Source organism: Squalius cephalus (genome assembly GCF_949319135.1).
Source record: "Squalius cephalus genome assembly, contig: scaffold_92, whole genome shotgun sequence".
Taxonomy (NCBI): Eukaryota; Metazoa; Chordata; class Actinopteri; order Cypriniformes; family Leuciscidae; genus Squalius; species Squalius cephalus.
The window spans coordinates 1-27,500 of record NW_027645854.1 but is presented as its reverse complement, the minus strand read 5'-3'; the positions used below and the strand labels follow the sequence as shown (position 1 = coordinate 27,500).

General features: G+C 34.0%; 1 protein-coding gene and 1 long non-coding RNA gene across 2 annotated transcripts; one reads left to right on the top strand and one right to left on the bottom strand.

Annotated features, from left to right (window-relative positions):
• Window positions 1–3,313: 3,313 nt before the first annotated feature.
• LOC307154093 (uncharacterized protein) lies at window positions 3,314–15,254 on the bottom strand (the record flags this gene model as incomplete). Its single annotated transcript, XM_079898871.1, has 13 exons — window positions 13,523–15,254; window positions 13,101–13,383; window positions 12,700–12,806; window positions 11,664–11,826; window positions 11,497–11,578; window positions 11,226–11,336; window positions 10,144–10,185; window positions 9,568–10,033; window positions 9,264–9,424; window positions 5,052–5,280; window positions 4,864–4,928; window positions 4,561–4,710; window positions 3,314–4,477 (listed from the first exon to the last, which is right to left on the bottom strand). The coding sequence occupies exons 3-13, from the start codon at window positions 12,800–12,802 to the stop codon at window positions 3,314–3,316; spliced, it is 2,736 nt and encodes a 911-aa protein (XP_079754997.1). The 5' UTR covers window positions 12,803–12,806; window positions 13,101–13,383; window positions 13,523–15,254.
• Window positions 15,255–17,373: 2,119 nt separating this feature from the next.
• Window positions 17,374–20,807, top strand: LOC307154089. The gene is made up of 3 exons (XR_013820272.1): window positions 17,374–19,163; window positions 19,526–19,596; window positions 19,935–20,807. It is a non-coding gene; the product is annotated as an uncharacterized lncRNA (long non-coding RNA).
• The last annotated feature ends 6,693 nt before the right edge of the window (window positions 20,808–27,500 follow it).

Genomic DNA, 27,500 nt, shown 5'->3' with positions numbered 1-27,500 from the left:
AGCCGCCCGACGAGCAGCAGCAAACTATATAGACAGAGTGTCTGGGGTAACAGTTCGGTAAATTAACACACGACTAATCCGTTCTACCACCTCAAATTCAAAATGAAACATATCACTGAATACCAGCGCGCGCATATTATTCCCAATATATCTTAGTGGTGTAGCACATAATCTCTGTCTGCGCCTGATTTTAAGAAGCATTGTTGTGTTTCTTTTTAACTGAAAAGACATCAGTTAGACAATATTCTAATTTTAAATTTGGGGTTTCATAAGCTCCAGGCCATAATAAACATTAGACCTACTGAAGTCTCTGCAGCTAGTGTACTTAAATTTTATTTATCTGCAAAATTATGTTGTATACTTACAGTTTTGCACAATATATGCTCTCAAAACAACATGCACCCTAAAAAAAACAAAAAAAACATTTAGCAGTTGTTTAGCAGGGTCTGTGTAACCTTTTCTGAAATGTTTTTTTTTTAATAATATATATCGTTATCACAAGAGGCTGCAATGTATATCACAATATGGATTTTAGGCCATATCGCCCATCCCAAATTGATAGCCTATAGTAGTTGATAATAACATAGGCCTACCTAATGTTGCCTACGGACGGTAACAGTACAGTAGTAACCTTTTACAGTCTATGAGTAGAACAGCTTTCTCAAGCAGTTTATGATGCATTTTGGAAACAGAAGATGACCCCCTGGTATAATGCGCCACATGGCTTGAGAAACCCGTTCTCAAAGACTTACTTTTATAGTCCAGTTTTGTGTAGCACACATATTCTGAATGTCTTCGGCATAATTTAAATGAACCATTTTAATCTAGATTAATCTAGATTAATTTCAATATTAATCTAGATTAAAACAATTAATATATGCCCACCTCTACCGGAGGTCAAAACTCAAAGTTTTATGTTGATTTTCACATTTCAAATGTTCAGTTGGTTCAGTTTGAGTTTTGACTTACAGAATATGTAATGACGTAGTAATATTATTCACAATAACACTCATAAACCAGTTCTTGCAATTAGAATAAATAGTGAAAAAATGCATACCTACAGCATGTTGAATGAAATCAAGTTAAAGTTTATTTAAGGTCCACACACTCCTAAACTGAAGGTTTCTTACTTGCTCTTGCTGCACTCCTGACAACGGAAATGGTTTTTCACATAATAAACCATTCAGTTTATCACATAGAAAATCTCATAAGCTCACTAAAAGAGCCCCCCCTGCGGTAGTGCAGACTTTCCACCCTCAGTGATGAGTGCCTAAATGTATACCACAACATCAACGATATATTGCTTCTGAAACAAGTTGCTTTGCTTTATATAAAATAAATAATTAAATAAATAAAAGGGTAACACCAAATAAATTATATTAAAAGTTACAAATACCATGAAATATATTAACGAAAAGCACGTGTAAAATAGTGATTTTTTAAAACAACTTAAAAAAAGACAGAAAATGATCGATCACTCAAATAGTTTGGACATAGTCAATCATTTCAATGTTATGACACACTGACGCTCCATTTACATGAACTACCAATGTTATGACACACTGACGCTCCATTTACATGAACTACCAATGTTATGACACACTGACGCTCCATTTACATGAACTACCAATGTTATGACACACTGACGCTCCATTTACATGAACTACCAATGTTATGACACACTGACGCTCCATTTACATGAACTACCAATGTTATGACACATTGATACTCCATACGCAAGCTCCCAGTATTGTGACATAAAACATTGATACTCCATACGCAAGCTCCCAGTATGTGACATAAAACACCGATACTCCATACGCAAGCTCCCAGTATTGTGACATAAAACATCGATACTCCATACGCAAGCTCCCAGTATTGTGACATAAAACATCAATACTCCATATGCAAGGTCCCAGTATTGCTATAGGTTCAATACTGTAGACACAAATTTCTCTTGATAGTGATTATTCGGTTGTGCACAAAGTATTTTACTGCTTTCCATTCTCTTTCATTACCAATTAAAATCTTGTTTTCATTTAAGAATCTTTCACAATCCACTTTTCCAGGGACTTTCATTTCCTTTAGGAAATTCTTGAAATGATGTTCAATAATTTTACTCTCCTTCTCTGACCAGGTCTTTCTGGACTTTCCTGTTAAAATAAATTAAGAAATTAAGTAAGTAAATCAAATTAATTGAATTAAAGAATAACCAAAATTTGAATAATGTAGATTTTACAAGCTGAAGAGCACAGACAATTCTTAAAATACATGTCAAGATGTTTCATGTAGATACAATTTTTTTATGCAAAGTGGAATAACAAACCCTTTTTATTTAAAGGCAGTGGTGAAATCCTAAAGAATGGAACTGCCTCTCTTGAGGCTGCGGTCGTTATTGAGGTGGCAGCCCTTTTTTCCGAATGATCATCCTCTGTCATCCTTTTTTCAGATTCAGCATCCTCTGTGTCTGAGTTGCTGGAGCCCCCTTCAACTGTAACAAAATGAGCATTCACATTCTTTAAAACTAAAAGTAGATTTTTACAAAGTGTGGACACTATGAATTGTTTAAACAAAAGACATATACACATAAGTAATTTACTTACAGTTGATGTTTGGCGTTATGTCCTCCAGAGATTTTCCTTTAAATTTGCCTATTCCACTTTGCAGGGCAAACAGAATTCTGCTCACTTTTGCAACTTGTAAGGTTTCTTCAGGCAGTCTGTAAAACTCCCTATGGACTTCAATGTTGTGACCCATGAAAGTTGCTAGTTGGTCTAGTTCATGCGTTTGCAGGTTAAGTAGCTGAGAAACTGTGGCTACATGTTTTCTCAACTTTGTAGATGTAATGTTTTCTGGGTTTTTAGCCCCACAGCTTTCTGCAAATCGCTTTAAGCAGTCACAACCACGGATGCTCTCCTGTGATCCATAAAAAGGACGAGCAAATATGTAGGGATTGCTAGGGGAAATCCCAACATCTTCTCTAGTTTTAATTAGAAGTTCCACAGATTCTGTTATATTTGTGGGAAATAGTACTGGTACTTTGCGGCCTCGTTTCCCCCGTACCTCTACTCTGGTGAGATTCTTACAGAGTTTCTTCTCAAAAGGTGAAAGGCTCTCCATAATTTCATCCTGAATCATCTGTTTGTTTCTCTGCAGGTATGTTTTGACTTCCATCCTTGAAACCTCACCTTCTCGACGCCGATTGAATAATATTAGCTGTGCTAGAGTCACCTGAGAGAGATCACTCCATGACCTTTGTGATGTGTGTTCAATGTGTGCTTTTTTGTTGACCTCCTCAAGACACTTTAGATGATCATGGAGCTTCTTTATGTCTTCTGCTAAAGGCAGCATTTGGGGGACTGTTCCACTTTTTCTGGTACAAAGTTTTCAGTGCATTAGATGAAACATGAATTGTCCATTCTAGTTCAATTAATTTACTGAATTGCTCTGCTCTTCCCTTCAATGCATCATCCTCTTGACGTAAAGCCTCTCCCTGCAAAATATATGACACTTTCACAAGGGAATGACGCAGTTTCAGTGCTGTTGAAGGGACTGAGAATCGGTTGGTTGAGGAATCAAATCCAGTCATCTTTTTTACTCCCTCAAGTACTGTGTTGAACTTTCCTGGGTTGATCAAGTCCTTCAAAGCAACAATGTCTTTATCAATAGTTCTTGTCACTATAAGAAGTCTGGCAAGTTCTCTCATCTTATTTCTAATGTCTGCCCGGTGCCGTGAAACTTCTCCGTTTTTGAGGAACATTCTCTCACCCAGTGACAGAATCAACGGGTCAGATTTCACCACTTGAGTAACGGTATCATATGTCATATCTTCAATAATATTTTTAAGTCCACTAGAAACGTCAGAGTCCATTGGCAACAACAGAGAACAACTTGCCTGAACTTTTCGTTTCACTGGCATATTTTCTTTGTCTTGTAATTTGCAACGTTTGTGATGTCTCCAGAGATCTGTTTTGACATACATAGCAAAGCAAAACTTGCAAGGCAGATAGTCTATTGCTGTTGACTCACGAGTTGCTTGTCTTTTTGGTATGATCTGTCCTTTCCCAGAGGATAGGACTGAACTGTTATGGTGGTAGTTTCCCATGTTCCTTACTTTGGTTAATAGAAGAGTACGCATGTTTGAGCCTCTGTTGTGTGCAAGTGCCTTTGCAACTTCAACTTTTTCAGAATGTTTCTGCTGTAGATGTCTTGCAATTTTTGGATAAGGCTTCTCACAGTAAAGACAGTAATTCTTCTTGTCATAGATGCGTTGATGTACACTGTTTGAGGACATTTTCACTTTTATTTGATTTTGTTGAGAGCTACAGCCGTGGGCACTTTCATCTATTTCTATCCAACTCTTCATAAGTGGTTTTCCTTGGATGCGTTCTGCAACATGTCCTTTAGCTTTTTTTGTGTCGTCTTCTTCTTCTTCTGAGATTTCCAGGGAAAAGGAAACCTGTTGTTCAGTGTTGTTCTGAAATAAAGAACCACACAACTGAAATGTATTTGTAAATAATAACAATGTTATATATTATAAAGTATAAAACCCTTAATTACCATTTCAGACTCATATAAGTCCTCCTCAGTGTGAGAAGATGAATCCATCTCATCACTGCAAACACTTTCTGGCTTATCACTGTCGGTACTCTCTAGGATGTCCATCTCATCTGACGTTTGGGGACAGAAATCTGCTGTATGGGTTCTGTCCTGTAAAACAATAACAGTGTGTGAAATCCATGTCCATGTTTGTTTTCTATCTAGAGCCTGCTGATTCTAAAACACATACTGTGTTTTAGAATCACTGTTGTCTTTTTGGTCTTAAACTTTTTTTTTTTTTTTATGAAAATGAAAAGTACTTACTTCATTTTCATTCACATTGCTGTAGTTGTTTGTGATTCCAGTGTAATCCGACTGGTGTATGAAACCTGTAAATGCACAACAATTGTTAAGGATATCCAATAATTTAAGGATTTTTTTTCTACATTCTTGTAAAATCTACAAAGTTTTATTAATGAGGTGAAGAGAAAAGTGTAAGTCTTGGAACGTACATGTGAAAGACTGAAGGCATTCCTCAATGGTGGGACGTTCTTCGATTGAATTAGACAGCATTCTGCTAATAATATATTTTTGTCTTGTCCATCTTTCTTCACATTGAAGAGTGAAGTTACCCATTCTGACATTTTGAGATAGCCCAACTGGATCCTTGGAGTAGGGTGTAGTTGTCTGATAGGGGTGTTGCCCATCCGTCAGGATATAATGAACCAAGCATCCTGCTACCTACAAAATAAAATAATATTTACAAAAATTTCAGAAATGGTCACAACTAAACTGCAGAATGAATGAAGATGATTAAAATGATGACAAAATGCTGCTGTGCTCAAATGAAAGCTGCTCGAATATTAGCATTCAGAACAATTGAACATAGAACAAATGTATGCATTTTTGACAGAACTGATTACAAATCATATTGATCACATACTAAAATAGTATTGTAACTGCATACATGTAACCTGTTAATCCATTTGAACCCAAACCTAAGAATTGTCATCCCCAAATTAAATAGGGGATGTTCATGAAGTTCATTGTTCATGACATTTTTGGAATAGAAGCATAGTTGTAGTCTAATTTTAACCCTTTCATGCATGAATTATGATAACCTTAGTCAGTATTTTTTTTCCCTATGTGTTTTTATTCCTCTTAGGGCATGAAAAACAAGATTTTTTACAAATTTTTCAAAGAGATCTTCAGGTGTCCACTTGAGTGGACAGCATGCGGTTATGGTTAAAAACGAAGATATACTGTATTAAATATAAGACAATAATCAAACAGATAAAGTATGTGAATTTAACAAACTAATCAAAACAATTATATCAAATCATGTGAAACTGAAAATATAAAATATATACAACAAATATAAATTAAAAATATTGGAAAGGCTTCGTACAACTTCATACAAGTTGCACTTCGCGTATCTTTGATATCAGAACATGAGGACGTGATTCCATCAGAATTTTCTACAGACTGTCAAGGCACAACTGTGGAACCCACTCAGATGTTCCCTCCAGTGCACCAGAGTATGGAGATTTACCCTTATTAGCTGATAATTCTGATTATGTTCAAGATGGACATGCACATTTCTATCATAGCCCTCCTCTGAGAAAACCTAGCATTACATTTTTTCAATCTCATCTGAAATGATCAGTGTTGGATGTAATGCATTACAAGTAACATGCATAACACATTCAGATTACTTTTTGATGTTACAAGTAAAGTAATGTGTTACAAGTAACATGCATTACCTAATCAGATTACTTTTTGATCTAACAAGTAATTAACTACAAGTAATGTGCATTGCCTAATCAGATTACTTTTTGATGTAACGAATATATAAACGCATTACAAGTAACATGAATTACGTATTCAGATTACTTTTTGATGTTATGAGTAAAGAAACGCATTACAAGTAACATGCATTACAAATTCAGATTACTTTTTTCGATGTCAATGAAAATTACATTCTAATAATACAAATACATTTATTTACAGTAAAAAATTCACTGCAGATCAAGTTTTTAAGTTTTAACATTCCCATTATAATTATGAATTGTAGCTGAAATATAGCAGTTGATGCATGACGTCCACTACAGTGGACATGTGATTAATCAGAGTTTTCTCTCAATCTAAAATCAAAACTTGGAAAATTTTACTGTGATATGACTCATTAGATATTGCTTGAGTCTCCTAGGATAGAAGGAATGGGTGGATATTCCGGAGCAACTTGGCATGTCTGACTGACCCTTGGCCATCTTGGTTTGGAGGGGAGAAAAATCGAAACACAACGGCTTGCCCTTGGTTGCAATTTATAGGATGATGCACCAGGGTCCAATGAGGCTGATGTGCAACTTTGCCATAAAAACCCATGCAAATTCAAGAAAATGCTTTATTAATAGCTGTCCACTGTAGTGACCACTATACGTGAAAGGGTTAAAGAAGACACTTCGCAATTTGTTGTCATAAAATCATAATTACAATCATTAAGAAACATAATATATAGGCTTAAGTGTATTGTAAAGTTTTTAGAAAATATTTTTCTCATTGATATTTTATGACAAAACAGAAATTGGTTCTTGTTAAAGTACAGAAACCCAATGAAGCCACAGACCTGACCATGTTTAACTTAAAATCTGCAGATGATAACTCTAACGGCCAGATTAATTTACAGATTGCTCCAGCACAAACCCTTTCACATCTACTGCAGTCAGATTCACCCGTGTTCACTCTGAAGGAATCACTCACATGGCTGGTGCACTTGTAATGACACATGAAGGATGTTAAGAGGCTAAAAGCAGGTTTAGTACTTGCCCCATTGAAGTCAACAGGGTGCAAATTGTAAAAAGAGGATAACGGTGTAGGCAACACCGATTTTTGTCGTTCAAATTTACAAAAAAATGTGCTCAATGTTAAAATTCTCAGCATCAAACCAAGACAATTTATTAGATCAAAACCATGTTATCAAAACTTATAAGGCCTTTCAAGTATTTAAAATACATTCTCTTTGTGATCTGATGAGGCTTAGAGGATAGGATAGTTTACATACTGTAATAAAGGCTAAAAGCTATAATAGTTAATGGCTATAATAGTTAATGCACTTCACAAAATTGATAGCAAAAAAAAATATATATTTTCTTTCTCATGGTATTTTTATCAATATGGTACACAATTATCCTATTGAATCGTTAGGGTCAAAAGTACTCACAAAGTAGTCCAATTACATTACCTAAAATTATTTAGATTACAGGATTGTAAATTATTTGTAAATAATATTGTAAATTATTGTAATAAATTTAATAAATTGTATTTAGATTGTAATCTAGATTAATCTAGATTTCATCACTGACTGCAATTTGTGTCATGTAATTTGGAATGAGTAACTGTGTACAATACAATACTTAAGTTATAACCAGCACTGTGATTGGAAAATCATGGAACATCATAATTGTATTTGTTTTAGTAAACGTTCTTGACTTTCTGCACAAGGTCATAATTATTTTGTTAATGAATGGATGCTCTATACCAGTTTTTAATGCTCTATACCAGTGGTTTTCAAACTTTTGAAATGACCATTTATTTATTTTTTGTTTACTTTCTATCACCTTATTTGTGGAGTAAAATGAAACTAACTCAGCTGCATATTTTTGCAGTATTTTATTTTATTGATTTATTGAATATTTTTTTTTAAATCAAAATATATTTAGCATATTTCCTTAGGCCTATATAATATTATTTTATATTATTATTTTAATTTAATTTTATTTCATTTTTATGTAAGTCCATTTTCATTAAATCATCAAGACAACCCATTTTTTAAATATTGGACGCGACCAAGGGTTTGAAACCCGCTGCTCTTTATTGGTTACATTGATTAATTTAGGATAAAAATATAAATAAATAAATAAATAAAACTCCACTCTGAAATGTGAATTAATAATGAGAATCCATCAATATTTTTCCAAATGTGTTCACTTTTGAACTAAAAACCCAGAGGAATGCTGGAAAAGTCTCAGTTAAGTAAGTTCCCTGGTTCCCTGAGTAGGGAACGGAGACGTTATTCGTCGTCACGTCGTAACTCGTAGTGACTATGAAAGGGAACACTTTATTTTGATGGTCCCTTTTGAACATTCTACTAACTATAAATAAATGTGCAGCTACATGTCAACCAACTGTAATTACAGTATTAGTAGACTATATCTGCTTAATATCTGCTAAAATTTGACTGTGATAAACCCCAATAGACATTATACTGACTAAATATATAATACATGTCAACTTATTTTTACTCTAACCTACATTTTAGTCTCTAGTCTACTTATACTCCTGTAGTACTCTAATGAGAATTAGTTCACATGTAGTTGTAACATTACTTATAATCAACAGAATGTGTTAAAGAGACCATCAAAATAAATTGAGACCAAACATTGTGTAGTCAAATGCTTTCATGATGACCATATAGCAGATTTTTTCCTTTGACACAAATTAAGAAATTAAATTACAGTCACCATGAGATATTTATAATAAAACAGAGGTAAAACATTTTTAGGATTGAGTCTTAAACCTTTTAAATAATGTATAATTTGCCTTTTATTATTATTTTTACATTAAATCTTAAAGTAACTTTGATATAGTGTAATTAAAAAACACTTCTGTGTGCCGGCGTCCTCCCACAAATTAACAAGTTTTAACATGATATTTTCAACCCTTACCTGGATATCTGATTCTTTCTTGTACTTGTATTGCATGCCTCCAACATCTTCATAACTCGACCAAGAAAAAGATCCAGCCATTTGAGAGAGCAGTGTGGTTTGTGCCAGATCAAGTTTTCTGCTTGCTCCAAAGTCTGCGATGTACAGTTTATTGCTTATATCTGTAGAAAAGTAAAAATGCTCACAAAAAATGTAACACTTAAAATGATATCCACATTATCATATGCTCATGCATTTTAAATGAAAATTTCTGCTGATATTACAGGATAATTATAGCTATGGCTAATCCACAGACTGCTCTTACCAAACAAAATATTTTCAGGCTTCAGGTCTCTGTGCAAAATTCCATATGAATGCAGTTCCTGAAGTCCTTGCAGTAACTCCTGGCAGATCTCTAGTCTTCGATTCTCTATCAGGCTTTTTCTTTCAGGAAAATCCTTGTTTTCAATCAGCTCCATCAGACTATATTCACAAAGAGGTGACACAAAATAGGCAAAGTAAGTGTCTTCCAACACTGAAATGTGTTGCAGAAGGTGCTCTGCTTGTAAATTTTTTGAACTCAGGAAATGAGCCATTTCCAATTCAGTTTTGGAAACATGTTTGGCAACTCGTTTCACTGCAACTTTGCAGTTGTTGAAGACTCCTGGGAAAATCTCAGCAGCATTGCATCCATTTGCAATCTTCATTTCTGTGTTGATAACAAGGTCATCCATTTTCATCAAACCAGGCTTTAAATCAAAGTTTTCAAATGAATTCTTCCATCGTGATTCCTGTAAAATGCAAAAAAGCAAAAGCATATTGAAATGTAAGAAATGTTTTACAGTGTATATAGTTATTAGTAAACTCAGCTGAAGGAACAGACCTCTCTATATATATTTACCATATTTTCCTTGATCTCTCTGAATGTGGAAATACTGGTTTTCTGAAACAAATTACATTAAAAGCAATCATTAATGTAGTTAACATGAACATATAATGAGCACCACTTTTACAATATTTCTTAATAGTATGTAATGTTAATTTCAACATTTAGTAATGCATTATTAAAATCAAAAGTTGTATTTATTAACATTAGTTATTGCGTTGTAAATGTACATGAACAAGCAATGAACAGCTGGAGTTTAATTAACTTACATTAACAAAGATGAATAAGTATTGTACCAAATGTGTTGCTTTTAGATCATGTGAATTAAGACATTAACTAATGTTAACAAATGAAACCTCATTGTGTAAGTGTTACCTAAATAATTAGCTTTTTTAAAGGTAAAAATTGTACAGCAGTATTGTTGAGGATAAGAGAATCTTGTAACACTTTACAATAAGGTTTCATTAGCTAGCATTAGTTAACAAACCAATAATGAACTGCGCTTATACAGCATTTATTAAACTTTGTTAATGTTATTTTCAACATTTAGTAATGCATTATTAAAATCAATTAGGTAATACGTTGTAAATGTACATGAACAATCAATGAACAGCCGGAGTATCATTAACTAACACTAACAAAGATGAATAAATATTTTACCAAATGTATGGCTTTTAGTTCATGCAAATTAATACATTAACTAATGTTAACAAATGAAACCTTATTGTGTTACCATATAAAAACTATATAAGTGTTACCTCAATAATTTGCTTTTTTAAAGTAAAAATTGTACACTTAAACAGCATTTATTAAACTTTGGTTATTGTTAATTTAAAAATGTACTGATACATCATTAAAATCATAAGTTGTATTTGTTAAAATTAATAACACACTGTGAAGTAACATGCACAAACATTGAAACAGCTGGATTTTAACTAATATTAACAAAGATTAACCAATACTGTAACAAATGTATTGGTCATTTAGTACTAATGTTAACCAATTAACCTTATTGTAAAGTGTTAGCAAGTTTTCCTCACCACTTGATAAAATAATGAAAATAAGACACCAACAAATAGAAATAGAAGTTTAAATACCTGTCTCCATGGGCAGTTAGGATCTCCGTAGTCGTATAAAATTTCTTCTCCTGCATTGATTTTTGTTAACGCAAATGCACACAGATGTGGTCTTTTCTTTTCATCCATTATCTATTGGTTACAAAAGCACACAAACACACAAATGAAAACAACAAAAACATCATTTGAAAAGTCGCCTAGTTTTTAATAATGTCAAATAATGCTACAAGATGAGGCTGTATAAAAGGTGTAATTGAAACAAAGAATAAGAATACATTAAAGACAGACTTACTATTTTAATTTTGCTGTTTGGCTTGATGTGGTCATCATTTATGAATCGTCCTAGTCTTTCTGTATCTTGACTGCCATCAACACTGTGTGGTGAAATATTTTAAAAACACTTTTGAATTGTCATAATGGTATTATATTTCATTGGAACATTCATTAATTTAATCTTACCAGTAAGATTGTTCCTGAAAGGAGTAGAAATACAAAAATGCTGCATTTTCAGCTGAGTAGTCTTTGAACAGGTTCTCTCCTTCAGATCCAGTGATGTGTCTTCCAACATACTCCAACAGGAATTCACCTGGCTCAATGTGTTTTGTGGCAATTACTCCAAAACCTAATAAATAGTATAAATACAAGTAAATTAATAGTATGATAAAAGATTCATGAAGTTATTCAGGTTGTCTAAATTATTTTCAATGGTATTGTTACTTCGAAAACAACTGTATCTACATCTTTATAAAAGTGTAAAAAAAATAATAATAATAAAAAAAAAAAAATCAGATTTTCTGTCTGAAAAAATCAGACACTAAATATTCATCATTTCCATTATTACACAGGCCCCTCACATTCTAACTGGCAGTTACTTACAAATAATATCAAGAGCACTCACACATTTACATAATAGTGTTTAATTTAGAGACATCAGCAGCTTATAACATAAATACTGGCAGGAAAACAGATGTAAATCCACCTTTAACTGGTCAAAGCAATCATGTTTTTTCCCCTCTTGCGTGTTTTGTTTTAACAGCCTGCTTTCTCTAGGTTCATATTTTAAACCCAACCCTTTGACATTAAAGGAATAGTTCACTTAAAAATGAAAATTCTGTCATATATACTCACTCTCATGTTGTTTCAAACCTGTATGAATTTCTTTCTTCTGCTGAACAGAAAGGAAGATATTTAGAAGAATGTCAGTAACCAGACAGTTTCTGATCCCATTGACTTCCATAGTAGGAAAAAAATTATACTATGGAAGTCAATGAGACCAGAAACTGTCTGGTTACTGACATTCTTCTAAATATCTTCCTTTCTGTTCAGCAGAAGAAAGAAATTCATACAGGTTTGAAACAACATGAGAGTGAGTATATGATGACAGAATTTTCATTTTTAAGTGAACTATTCCTTTAATTAGTGACCACACTTAGCTTTTATTTAAGTTTTGCAAAGTCATACAGTATTGATGGGAGAATTGTATGTAGTAACTTACCTTTCTCTTCACTCATGAATTGTTTCTCAAATGTGTCTTTATCTTTGCCAGAAGCAATGAAGTACAAAGCTTCTTTTTCAGGAAAAACTCTTCTGGGTCTCATTTTCCTGTGAAATATTTAAAATTATTTTATGTAGGATTACTTCATATGCAAAATAAATAAATAAATAAATAATACCTCTTTAGAATTTCATAGAAAATAAATGATTGAAAAGATGACACCGTGGGTAACAATTTAAAATGTAGTAAAAAAAAAAAATAAAAAAAAAAAAATTACCAACAATCTGATTATCAATAATATTACCGGTAATATACATGCATATTTACATTGTAAGAGGATATCAATATTTTATAAAATTAGCATTTACAAATTATCATAAAATATATAATGTTCAACTTACCTCTTAATTTGGAAAGAAAAAACTGAGATGAGAAATGTCTCAGTGCGCTTTTTATGAGGTTCTTGGAGGTAGATACAGTCTTTAAACTATAACAGAAAGATAACTCTCCAATGTAGGAAACAATCGCGTATAGGAGCTGTCTTCCAAATGGCAAAACTGAAGTGTGAGTTAGGAACATAGAATAGATGATACACATGCTGCTATCTGAGCAGTGATTGGGCCGACGCCCACAGATTAGCCACAATTACCCATCATTACTATTGGTTCTGTTATGCAAATTTATCTGTGAATGAAATCAAACAGCCAGTTCAAAATAAGTGTATAGTCCATTGTTTTTAAATTCAGTTCAAATTGTAAACATCAGTTGGATCAGGAAAAATTCCTTTTCCTCAATTACTATTACATACATTATAATTACTCACTTTTTTTCTGTACGTATAGAGCACAGAGCACAAACCTATACCAGTGGCAGATAGAAATGATAAAGTTAATAAAGAAAAAAAGTAATTTCACACAATGTAAATAAATATAAAAATATTCTCATTTAATGTAAATCAAATGGTTATATAGGACGTAGCATTTACCATGGGCATTCATATTTATGTTGGTTTAACTTAACTTGTATAGCACATCTGAAAAGAAAGCTCATACCACTTACTTAAGAGTACCTTGTGTTGAATCACAAAAAAAAAACAACACTGCGTATTAGCTGCGTATTAGAATTGATCTCAGTCCACATTAAAACGACTGCAAACGCGGATCACGTGACCATTCACCAACACTGGGCATGTGCGTGCCGGTGTAAACCTAGAGACTTTCAAGCATAGACTGTAAAAAATGTTTTCAAACATCAAAATATCATTTATTAATATGTATTTGTGTCAAAATGACATATAAACATCTTTTCCTATTCCATTTTGCCAGAAAACGCTTCCAACACGCTTGCGTGTCGCAAGAAAAATAGGTGTCGGTTATATTTCTAGCATGCACGCGTTTACCGCGCCTGAGACGCGCCAGTTTCTTACTGTAAGAAACTGTTCCAGCGGGTGAAGTTTACTGGTACTGAATATTACCTGTGTATACTCCATGACTGGTGACACCCAATCATAGAGCCGAGCGTGAGCCTCTGCGTCATCGTTTCTAAAGTCCTCCGTTTTGACCCGTCCACTCTAAAACGCCCTCCGGAGATTCAAAACGAAAAACGGGTCGGCAGCGTTTCTAAACTTCTCCGTTTTGGGTCTCCGTTTTTGCCGTTTTAGTGTGGACGGGAGGTGCAAACGTAGCAAAAAGTCTTCGTTTTTAAACGAAAATGCAGTAGTGTGGACGGGGCCTAAGGTAAAACTTTCACAGTCTGGCCTATGTGTCTATGACATGCTGTCCTTTGAAGCTCTTCTCCATAGAAATGCAAATTGCCTGCGGGGGTATTTGGGGGGTAGGGTAGCAGTCCACCCAAGGACTGGAAAACAGCAGTGAGGAACCATCTGATCAGAGCAATTGGGATATGTTTCAATCAGCTCTGTAATTTATATACAGTCAAGTCACACCACAATTATTTATACCACTTTATACATTATAATTCTTTAAAATGTTCTAAGACAGCCCCCATTTTACCAGGTGGGGAATAAATGAGACACATATTTTAAAGGTATACAAGCTCAAATATAAAAACTGTAATACAATTGATAATAATTGATAATACATAATTTAAATATGTTTTCAGTTAAAACAGCTCAAACATGCGTCTGAGAAAGCGTTGTCTGTGAAACTGGGGGCATAGTTTTAGAGACACCAACCTCAAATTTGAATCTTAAAATATGCCATTGTTTTGTCTCAAGATTCACACCAGTAATGTTTTTTTTTTCTTTGCACATTTATAAAAGCTACTTAAATGAAAATGAAATGATAAAATGAATCTACTTTATTTTTTTATTTATTTTTTACCAAACGTTGAAGTATTAGTTCCAACCAACATTTGTAAACAGCATCGCAGAGTTGTGGTTTGAACGACAGCTCTCGATCTGTGATTTGAAGCATAGTTTCAAGTTTACATGGCATGTGGACTCAATAAATCATTATCTTTACAAAAATAAGCAAGCTGACATTCAGTACAACCTGTGTCTTTTATTTAGAATACATACAAATGTAATTTAAGTCTTTTAGTTTGTCAAGAGATTTAAAGCACCATTTTTGAAAACTGCGCAAGCTCTACTATGTAAGAACAAGCCTATGATTGAATCTGGAAATAAATCAAAATAACTGAGTGAAATTAAACACAGTCATGCCATGTACTAACATTATATGTTTGATATTTAATTTATATCAAAACATCTAGCATTAATTTGATCTCAAACAGATTCATTAAATAAATTATACAGATGATAAAGCCTACTTGTTACAACTGAACTGGTTATTTACAATGTTTTGTATAGACAGCTTAGATGAATAGCTTATTTAAAACAATTATATAGTCACCCCCAATTTTGGTGAGTGATGCATTTATGACATACCAAAAATATCAAAGTTTCTGCTCAGAAATCATTCTGAATAGGCACATAACCAACATATATTTAGAAAGCCATCACTTGAGTGTTTACAGTTCAAGACTAAAAATTTATCAGACTGTTATGAATATTGAGATATATAAGCTCAAACATAAAAACATCAAATATTAAGAATATATTTATTAAATGTATAAAATATTCTGAGCTTCAGAATATCAAATCTGAGGATGATCTCTAAATGCATTTTATGAAGCCTATTGTAAGACCAAATATCTTATTCCCCTGTAAACACTCATGTAGAGTCATTGACTCTCATTGTCATTTAGAGTCATTGACTCAACATGTCTGGTTGGTCTGGTGAGGAGAAATGGCCCATTCATGTAAATCGACGAACATTTAGCACCTTTTCAAGAGACTTAAAGGGTTAGTTCACCCAAAAATGAAAATTCTGTCAGTAATTACTCACCCTCATGTTGTTCCAACCCCATTAGACTTTCGTTCATCTTCGGAACACAAATGAAGATATTTCTGATTAAATCTGAGTGCTGGATCACTCCTCCTGCAGGCTTATGGACACCTCAACTTGCTGGCCCAGAAAATGTATTATAGACATTGTTAATATAGTACAAGTGACTCCAGTGGCTCAATCTTAAGTTTGTAAAGCGACAAGAATACTTTCTGTGCGCAAAAACAAACAAAAATAACGACTTTATTCCTCTTTTCATTTCCTTCTCTCTGGACCTCGAGGTTTTTTTTTACATAGTGTAATATAACGTAGCGGGCTATTGGGCGACTGTGGTCATGTGTGATACGTGGTGACGTGAAACACAGACGCGCTACGCTATTACACTACGTAAAAAAAATCTCTCAGATTTCATCAAAAATATCTTAATTTGTGTTCCGAAGATGAACGAAAGTCTAATGGGGTTGGAACAACATGAGGGAGAGTAAATACTGACAGAATTTTCATTTTTGGGTGAACTAACCCTTTAATCTTCATTTTTCTTTTATTCTTATTCTTTTGTTTGAATTCAGTCATTAATGCCTGTATCCCTGTATTTTTTGCTTGGTCATCTAAATCTCTGTCATTCCACTATGCAAGAGCAATACATCTATTATCTTAAGTCTTGTTAGAAAACCAACAACAACAACAACAAAAAAAAACTGTTCTTGAATTAAAAAAAATAAATAACATGATTTTATGAAATAGGAAGCTCATGTAGAAGGTGCATTAGCTCAACAGGCAGCCTCAAGCTACATGACACAATATCATTTATTAATATTACACTCTCACTTAAAGCTCACTTTAAAACACAATTGAGTATTTGTATCATATTTCGGTCGCAATTTAAAATGGTTTCAAGTCAAAAAAGATTATTTAAATATGTTATAGGCTATTTTGCATTTTTTTATGAAGCAATGGGCTATTTTTACTCACATGCATACTGTAAACATTCTTTGTTCCTATACAATAACCAAAATCGAACGGAAATCAAACACACACAAAACAGAATAACTTGAATCCTGCATTTATTAGCTTCTTGTATCAGATGAAGAGATGTGTTTAGTTTTGTTTGTCCACAGTGTACACAGCACTGCGTCATCCAGAAGGACAGCCTTATGGTCACGTTGGTTCACCATGAGATGATTGACAGCTTTACAAACGAATCATATCGAACTGATGTCATCACGTTTGCTGACGCAAATCTGGAAGAGCAGAGTCATCGCTGGCTCTGTTAGCTGTTTGAGCTCTTCAGATTGCATAATTCAGTGGGAAATAAATAGAAATATTATTCTGTATGACGATATCATATCAATTATTTCTCCAAATGTGCGCATCATTGGCCTAATAGCCCTGGGAGATCGTGGATATTGTATGTAGGCCTATATAAACACAAATAAACTGGAGATGAGATGAATGGCTGCTGTATGAGTGATGATTTCTATTCAAGATAACGAACATTACAGATTAATTATTTTGCACTTCTGGAATAAATTAAGAAACTTATCTAACTTCAAACCAGTTTAATTATAAACAGTGGTCAAATATCAAAGCTGGGGTCTTAAACCTTCCTAATGAAGCTCAGTTTGTGCAGATCAAGTAGGAGTGTGATGTTTTAAAGAGTAATAAATAAAATAATCTGGGGCCACCAGTGATCCTTGACAATCAAGGGGTTAATTATGCCTCTGATTGTTTTACTTCTGGTATATCTGCTTGGGGAATCGAAGCATTTAATGTCTCCTATTAACACCCGGTCTCCACTAGATAAAAACAGTCTGTCAGGTCACAGCTGTAATCACCTGTGATTATCATATGTAAAGGCAAATGTATAGGAAATCGTTAACCACACATTCCAAAAGAAAAAGGTTTAAGCAGTATGTAAATGAAATGATATTGCTGTTTTTTGTAACTAAAACCACTCAATTCACACTTGTGAATTGCAGCTATTCATGGATTCACGTCTGGTTCATGATCACCCTTTTCAGTGTTTATTCTGTTATGATAAACAGCTGGATAAACTTAATTTACTATGAAACTAACCAACAAATTAGTAATTAACTAAGAAGAACTATATTAAACTAGGCATATATATTATTTACTGTGTTTTATCTTTGATCATAAGGTTAATTAATGGAAATTTAGAAATAGTGCTATCCATTTTACAAAGAGGTTTCATTTGTTAATTTACCATAAACTATAAATAAACGGTTGTAATTTTATGAGCTCATATGAATAAGTTATCTAAAATAATACACTGTGCATTAATGTGTGTATGATGTTATTGGTTAGTTCAGATAACTGTATGCATTACATAATCTAAATGAATAGAACCTTACTGAAAATGTAATCCAAAGTGATGATGCATTTAAATTGAAGTTGTGCTGCAAGATTAATGATATTAAGAAAGTACTGGTCCATGTATTGTTTATTTGGAGTTCTGCATACTTAATATAGTTCACTGTTTACACCAATACATGATATAACCCCATATGAGTTTATTTATTTTCACTTTAAAACAGATCTTGTAGAGATTACCATATTGTTGTTTTATTTTCTACCCCAGAAACAAATCTATATAAATCTATATATATATTGAATGTGTGTGTAAATATTCACTGATACACTTGGTGTCATATGGTGTTTGTTATTTCTTTGGGACATTTTAACTAAATATATTTTATTAAAACTAATCTGAAATAAATAATATGGTCTATTTCATGTGACTTTCAAAAATGTGTATTATAAGTAAGTCTTAAACTTTTTTTTTTTTTGCAGTGTACTAAGTCATAATTAAGTGTTTTTGCAACAGCATTATTTTCCAGGGTAAGCTAAGCAACAATCACCCACTTGTACATATTTGGAGGCGCCAGTTTGTTTCCAATCCCAGAGAAATTAGCATTTCTATAGCAACAGTTATCTGGAGACCCAATCACTGTCCAGAGATGGTTGGGGTTGTGGGATATAATCACAGAACATTCACTCTTTCGTGTCTTTTGGAAGTGTTTGTCTCTGTTTGAACCTTGCGTTTTTGAAGGAGGAGAACATATTCTACAACATGAGGTAAGTTCAGCATTTTGATTGATCTATTTATAAAGAAAATAAATAATTACGCTGTTACAATTCAGAATTTCAAATTGGTTTCATTAGTAATTGGTATCTTTATAATTTATATTTTTGATACTCCTTTTTGCGGATAGTTAAAATGTCTAGAAGAGTAATTTAGAAATTTAGAATAATCCTTATTTTAGACTTGTAGTACCAACAATGATGATATTGCGTATATTTAAAATCATAATGGTCAATTTAACAAACATAAAAAACAATGTTTTACCAGTTATTCTACAGATGTTGCAACTGTTAAACATGTTTACGATTACTATTTTTTTACTTTCCTTGTTTTTTTTTTGTTTTGTTTTTTTTAGAAAAGTCAAGTCAACAGTTCATGTTGTTCAACAAGAACACTTCATCAGAGAATCCACTACTCAAAAGAAAGGTATGTTTCTGCTCAACCTATTGAACTATTTTAAAATGTTTTATTCAAATAGATTTTAACATTTACAATAATGCATGTAGTGGCAATCTCATTTCAAAATACACAAATGTTTAAGTGTTATTGTATGTTCGTTTGAAAATTGTAGATGTTTAAATCATGGTCCAGCCCTAGATTTTAAGATTGTGAGTTGTGCCTTTCCATGTTAAAGAAAGGCCTTAAATGTATAAAGTTTATTGTGACGCAGCTAATTATATTTTACAACAAATTCTAGAGCAATTGTGTGACTTCCCAATTGTGTGCTGCATAGTTAATCATTTGTATTGTAATCCTTTTATCAGGTGTGCACAGAGTTTGGATTATTGGTGACAGTTACATTAGACGTGGCGAAAAGCGAGCAAGAGAGACCATAGGCACCAATCTTGGAGTGGCTTCCCAGGTCCAGTGGTTTGGCAGGGGAGGCATGTGTTGGGGAGACCTCCTTCCCTTCTTCCAACAGTGCCTTAAAAGAAGGACTGCTCCGAATGTGCTAGTGATTCACTGTGGAGGCAACGACCTAGGACGTGTGAAAAGTGTGCTGCTTCTCAAAGCAATGAAGAGGGACCTACGTGACCTCAACAGACAGTTTCCCCAGATGAAAATTCTGCTGTCTTCAATAAACCAAAGGCGCCACTGGAGGCATGCCCCCCCGGGAAAGGTGGACAAAGTGCGAAAGTTTGTGAACAATGTGATGGCTAAGTTTGTTTTGTGTGTTAATGGGAGCATTGTACATCATCCACACATACTGTTTGAAAAGCCTGAACTATTTTTAAGTGATGAGGTTCATTTAAGCCCTAAGGGAAACGATGTTTTTTTAACTGATATTGGCCATTGTCTGAGACACCACAACCCATAAAATTGGTCTTTAATTACAGAAAAGAGGGTCTCAAATCATGATATCATTTTATAATTGTATTAAAATGTATACATTTTAAAAAAGAACTGCAAAATGTTTAAAATTCAAACCAAAGGAAGAAATAAAAGCATTCCCCTGACTTATTGCTGTGGTTGCATTTTATTTATCTAGTCTAGATCATTGTTGATATTGTAAATTAATAATTGGTGAGAATAAAATTAAAATTCTGTATTATTTGTTGATATGGAACTGTAGCTAGAGAGAAAAAATTAGGGACTGCATAAAAAAGCATATAAAATATATTTAAAGAGAGTGCGTTAAACAAGAAAAATAATATTATGAATGATAAGAAGCTTCTTCTCACATCTGCTTTTGAGCTATTGCTGCCAGGCCGTCTGTAATTTTTACCCCATTGTGTGGAAAACAGATTCAAATTAGCCTGGCTAATGTCAGACCAAGTCTCTTTTGAGCCTTGGTCTGGGAACCACGTGTTAATTTTCTCGTATTTGAGGCGTGGTTCACGAATGCCCAGAGCCGTTTATTGGGCGCTATGAATGTCTATCAAATGCGCCTGTACGTAGCTCATAGCCAATCGTTTCAATTATACCAGATGACGTATGTAGAGTGACAGAAATTCGACGAGGAAAAATACGATGGGTCAAAGATTTATTTGTACACAATGGCGTGAATATTACTGTTTGTGCAAGATAAACATGAGGGTAGAAGGTAACGTCGAGTCTGATGCCATGTTGGATCCATAGATATAAACAAACTGCTTCGGTGTCATCATCGTCTTGCTGCTCCCTCCCCATTCTGCGATTGGTTCCCTTTTTCATTGGAAAATCTGGTCTATGGTAGCCTGACGTCATCATACTCAGATTCTAGTCAGAATGTGAGTCTGATACTGGTCCATTGAACTTTGATTATGGGGCGTGTTTCAACCGAACTAGGAAAGAAAATGTCTCTGCACTCAATTGGATAGACCTACAACCAATCAGAGCAACGGAGTAAGTGACATATGTTTTTCATTCATGTTTCCAGTTGACAAATGCCTTGATCGCGGTTCTCTGTTCCTCTTTTAAAATGAATGCGCTGTCGATATCGTCTATAACAGACGCGATGGCGGAATCTACACATGATGTTTCATACAGAAAGTTCGGGAGAAGCTCGTTCAAATAATCAATCCAATCAACTTGTCATCAAACGATTGCCATGCCTACCTTATCAGCATGAAAGGAAGCATATATTTATTCACTCACCTAACATTCCTTGACAGTTTCAGCATCCCCCCAATCACTCTCGGCTTGTTCTTCCACAGCCTGGAATATGGGGGGAGTACCCTGGGTTCGGGCCGAATACCGAGCCCGCCCTCTCCTCGGACAGCACCCCAAATATGCATTTATTCTTTCTGACTTATTTATAAGTGTGAAATCTAAATTCTCCAGAGGCAGTCATCTTTTCTTTTACTGTCTATGCATCTTTGTTGTAAACGAATTCAGCCGGCTAGGTCTATGATGTCCAAACTGCCTAGCAACGTGAATAAAATCGCGCTGTGAGCAAGGCAGCATGGGGAAACCCAGGCTAGATTCAAATGGTCTTTCATAAAAAAAATAAAAAAAAAAATCTAATATTTAAAATTTTTGATAACTGATGGTTTGATCATTCTATTTTTTTTTTATACTTTTTATGTTTGTCTTGCATATTGGTCTCTGATGCCTGTGTGAACATTGTATAATTAGACACACACACACACACACACACACACACATACATTTATATATAACTCAGGCTTTACCTTAATGTTAATAAGTGTTTCCTGAAACATTCTTAGTTAAGAATACCTTCTGTAAGTCATTCGTTCGTGGTTGGTCTGGAGCACTCTTAGCTATACCTTATCACTGTTGACAGTTCATTACGATAGTGGCCACCACTGTTTCTTTACATCTCAGTCTATACCAGTGGTTCCCAATCCTGGTCCTGGGGACCCACAGCTCTGCACATTTTATATGTCTCCTTTATCTGACACACCCAGTTCAGTTCATAGAGCTCTTTCCTAACGAGATGATGATCTGAATCAGGTGTGTTAAATGAGGGAGACATACAAACTGTGCAGAGCTGTGGGTCCCCAGGACCAGGATTGGGAACCACTGGTCTATACGAATATAATTCTGCTAATTAAAGTGTTTTCATGCAAACAACATTGTCATAACACTGAAGTGATTTTATGTTGTTATTAATTATATTATCCAAAGTTTTATCAACTGGCAAACCATTAGGCAGTAGATAGCTGTAAGAGTATGTTTAAACATCCAAACACCAAAACCTTGTGCTTTTGTAAAATAAAGATCTGCCTTTGTTTCAACTGTCTCTGTATCTGCGAGAATCTTTCTGAAACTAATAAAGTTTAAACAATGGCCTATTATCACACAAACATTGTGCAGAGGCCAGCTATGCAAAATTGTAAATGCCCCCAACAATGACTTAAAAATAATCAACAAAGGCTATAGTACAGTAGCCTACGTTACACTGAGATTTCATGTAGGAGCGGGATTTGAATGCTTGGGCAGTGAGCGATTGAGTGGAGCGCATTGGCATAGAGTGGAATATTGAGCGGAGCACACATGCTGAGTTATAACTATATATTCAGGATTTACATTTATATATTCAGAGTTTTAACTATATATTCAGGATTACATTTATGTATTCAGAGTTATAACTATATATTCGGGATTTACATTTATATATTCAGAGTTATAACTATATTCAGAGTTACATTTATATATTCAGAGTTTTAACTATATATTCAGGATTACATTTATGTATTCAGAATTATAACTATATATTCAGATTTACATTTATATATTCAAAGTTATAACTATATATTCAGAGTTACATTTATATATTCAGAGTTATAACAATATATTCGGGATTTACATTTATATATTCAGATTTACATTTATATATTAAGGGTTATAACTATATATTCAGGGTTACATTTATATATTTAGGATTTACAAATATATTCATAGTTATAACTATATATTCAAATTTACATAGAATTATTTCCTGTTTGGCCCCCCATAATATGTATACACACACACACAGTATATATATGTATATATATATATATATATATATATATATATATATATATATATATATATATATATATATATATATATATATATATATATATATATATATATATATCGCTCTACACTGACCAACAGTGGACTTCTGCCTGCATTGGATCTCTGTGTGTGTGTGAACAGTTTAATTATTTTGTAACTATAACTATAAGTTATATTATATATCTTTTTTATATATGCAGTCCCTAACAATTAACTTGCCATTGCATACACACATACACACATACATGTCTATATTACTAACATAGGGGACTATCGCTCTACACTGACCAACAGTGGACTTCTGCCTGCAATGGATCTGTGTGTGTGTGTGTGAACAGTGTCTTTATTTTGTAACTATAACTATAAGTTACATTATATATCTTTTATCTATATGCAGTCCCTAACAATTAACTTGCCATTGCATACACACATACACACATACATGTCTATATTACTAACATAGGGGACTATCGCTCTACACTGACCAACAGTGGACTTCTGCCTGCAATGGATATGTGTGTGTGTGTGAATAGTGTCTTTATTTTGTAACTATAACTATAAGTTACATTATATATCTTTTATCTATATGCAGTCCCTAACAATTAACTTGCCATTGCATACACACATACACACATACATGTCTATATTACTAACATAGGGGACTATCGCTCTACACTGACCAACAGTGGACTTCTGCCTGCAATGGATATGTGTGTGTGTGTGAATAGTGTCTTTATTTTGTAACTATAACTATAAGTTACATTATATATCTTTTATCTATATGCAGTCCCTAACAATTAACTTGCCATTGCATACACACATACACACATACATGTCTATATTACTAACATAGGGGACTATCGCTCTACACTGACCAACAGTGGACTTCTGCCTGCATTGGATCTGTGTGTGTGTGTGAATAGTGTCTTTATTTTGTAACTATAACTATAAGTTATATTATATATCTTTTATATATATGCAGTCCCTAACAATTAACTTGCCATTGCATACACACATACACACACATACATGTCTATATTACTAACATAGGGGACTATCGCTCTACACTGACCAACAGTGGACTTCTGCCTGCATTGGATCTGTGTGTGTGTGTGTGAACAGTGTCTTTATTTTGTAACTATAACTATAAGTTACATTATATATCTTTTATATATATGCAGTCCCTAACAATTAACTTGCCATTGCATACACACATACACACATACATGTCTATATTACTAACATAGGGGACTATCGCTCTACACTGACCAACAGTGGACTTCTGCCTGCAATGGATCTGTGTGTGTGTGTGTGAATAGTGTCTTTATTTTGTAACTATAACTATAAGTTACATTATATATCTTTTATCTATATGCAGTCCCTAACAATTAACTTGCCATTGCATACACACATACACACATACATGTCTATATTACTAACATAGGGGACTATCGCTCTACACTGACCAACAGTGGACTTCTGCCTGCAATGGATCTGTGTGTGTGTGTGTGAACAGTGTCTTTATTTTGTAACTATAACTATAAGTTACATTATATATCTTTTATCTATATGCAGTCCCTAACAATTAACTTGCCATTGCATACACACATACATGTCTATATTACTAGCATAGGGGACTATCGCTCTACACTGACCAACAGTGGACTTCTGCCTGCAATGGATCTGTGTGTGTGTGTGTGAATAGTGTCTTTATTTTGTAACTATAACTATAAGTTACATTATATATCTTTTATATATATGCAGTCCCTAACAATTAACTTGCCATTGCATACACACATACACACATACATGTCTATATTACTAACATAGGGGACTATCGCTCTACACTGACCAACAGTGGACTTCTGCCTGCAATGGATCTGTGTGTGTGTGTGTGAACAGTGTCTTTATTTTGTAACTATAACTATAAGTTACATTATATATCTTTTATCTATATGCAGTCCCTAACAATTAACTTGCCATTGCATACACACATACACACATACATGTCTATATTACTAACATAGGGGACTATCGCTCTACACTGACCAACAGTGGACTTCTGCCTGCAATGGATCTGTGTGTGTGTGTGTGAATAGTGTCTTTATTTTGTAACTATAACTATAAGTTACATTATATATCTTTTATATATATGCAGTCCCTAACAATTAACTTGCCATTGCATACACACATACACACATACATGTCTATATTACTAACATAGGGGACTATCGCTCTACACTGACCAACAGTGGACTTCTGCCTGCAATGGATCTGTGTGTGTGTGTGTGAATAGTGTCTTTATTTTGTAACTATAACTATAAGTTACATTATATATCTTTTATCTATATGCAGTCCCTAACAATTAACTTGCCATTGCATACACACATACACACATACATGTCTATATTACTAACATAGGGGACTATCGCTCTACACTGACCAACAGTGGACTTCTGCCTGCATTGGATCTGTGTGTGTGTGTGTGAACAGTGTCTTTATTTTGTAACTATAACTTATAATTACAAAATAAAGACAATGTTCACACACACACACACACATAGTTCCATTGCAGGCTGGAGTACCCTGTTGTATAGGGAAGACATCGTTCAGAGTTGCAGATCCCTTTGGCATATTTTAAAAAAAAATTGACAAAAGTAATATTAGAAAAAATAATAATAATACATATATACATATATATGTTTGGGGATGTTTGAAAAGACTTTGAAGTTCATTATCTAAGCTACCAGTTAAACAGCAGCTCTACAGTCTCAGAGCCTCTCTAGGACAGCAAGCCATTCAAACAATGGAGAAGTGTGAACGACGTGTGTTAATGGGCCATTGCAGTTCCTGCTCCAGCCTACAGGAGCGCTGCTGAGTATGGACTTAAACACACACACACATGTAGGTCCCCACTTGGTCAAAAATGTAAAAAATTCACCAGAGCGTGTTTTAGCTGATTTAAACATGTTTTAAAGCATGACCAACAGGGGACTTGAAAAATGTCCCCACTTGGCTCGACGGTCCCCTGTTGGTGAGTGTGTAACGACACCAAGGTCCCCACTTAGATAGGTAGACAAGTACACACACACACACACACACACACACACACATATATATATATATATATATATGATTATTTTTTTAAGCATCTTGTTGAAGTCCTTCACACCACATCATATTGTGACAATCCATAATACCATTTAAATTGTTCAGATGGGAAAAACTGTATTTTATTAGGGCATCCACACTTTTATTCAAACAATGCTGACAATTCAAAATGGTAGAAAAAGAGAAGACATGAGGGGGAGCTTATGTCAGTAAGTGGAATGAAACACACACACACACACACACACACACACACACACACACACACACACACACACACACACACACACACACACACACACACACCTCTATTACTCAATAACATCTCTAAACCCTGAGAATACCACTGCAAACACTATAATACTCTGTAATAGAGAGGACAGAGCATCAATCCGGCTCATTGCATTGGCTCAGTCTCAGGGTCTAAATTAGAAAGTCGCCAAAGTAAAACGAAAGAATGATAGTGTGACCCTCACAGATTTAAAGGAATAGTTCACTCAAAAAGGAAAATGCTGTCATCATTTACTCACCCTCGCGTTATTCCAAAAATCTGTACAACTTTTTTCTTCTTTGGAACATTGAGAAATGTAACCAAACAGTTGATGGACCCCATTGAATTCCATAATATGTTTTTCCATTCTATGGATGTTAATGGGGTGCATCTACTGTTTGATTAATGACATTCTTCAAAGTATCTTCTTTTGAGTTCAGCAGAAGAAAAAAATTACAGGTTTGGAATTAAAAAAATACAGGTTTGGAACAACTTGAGGGTG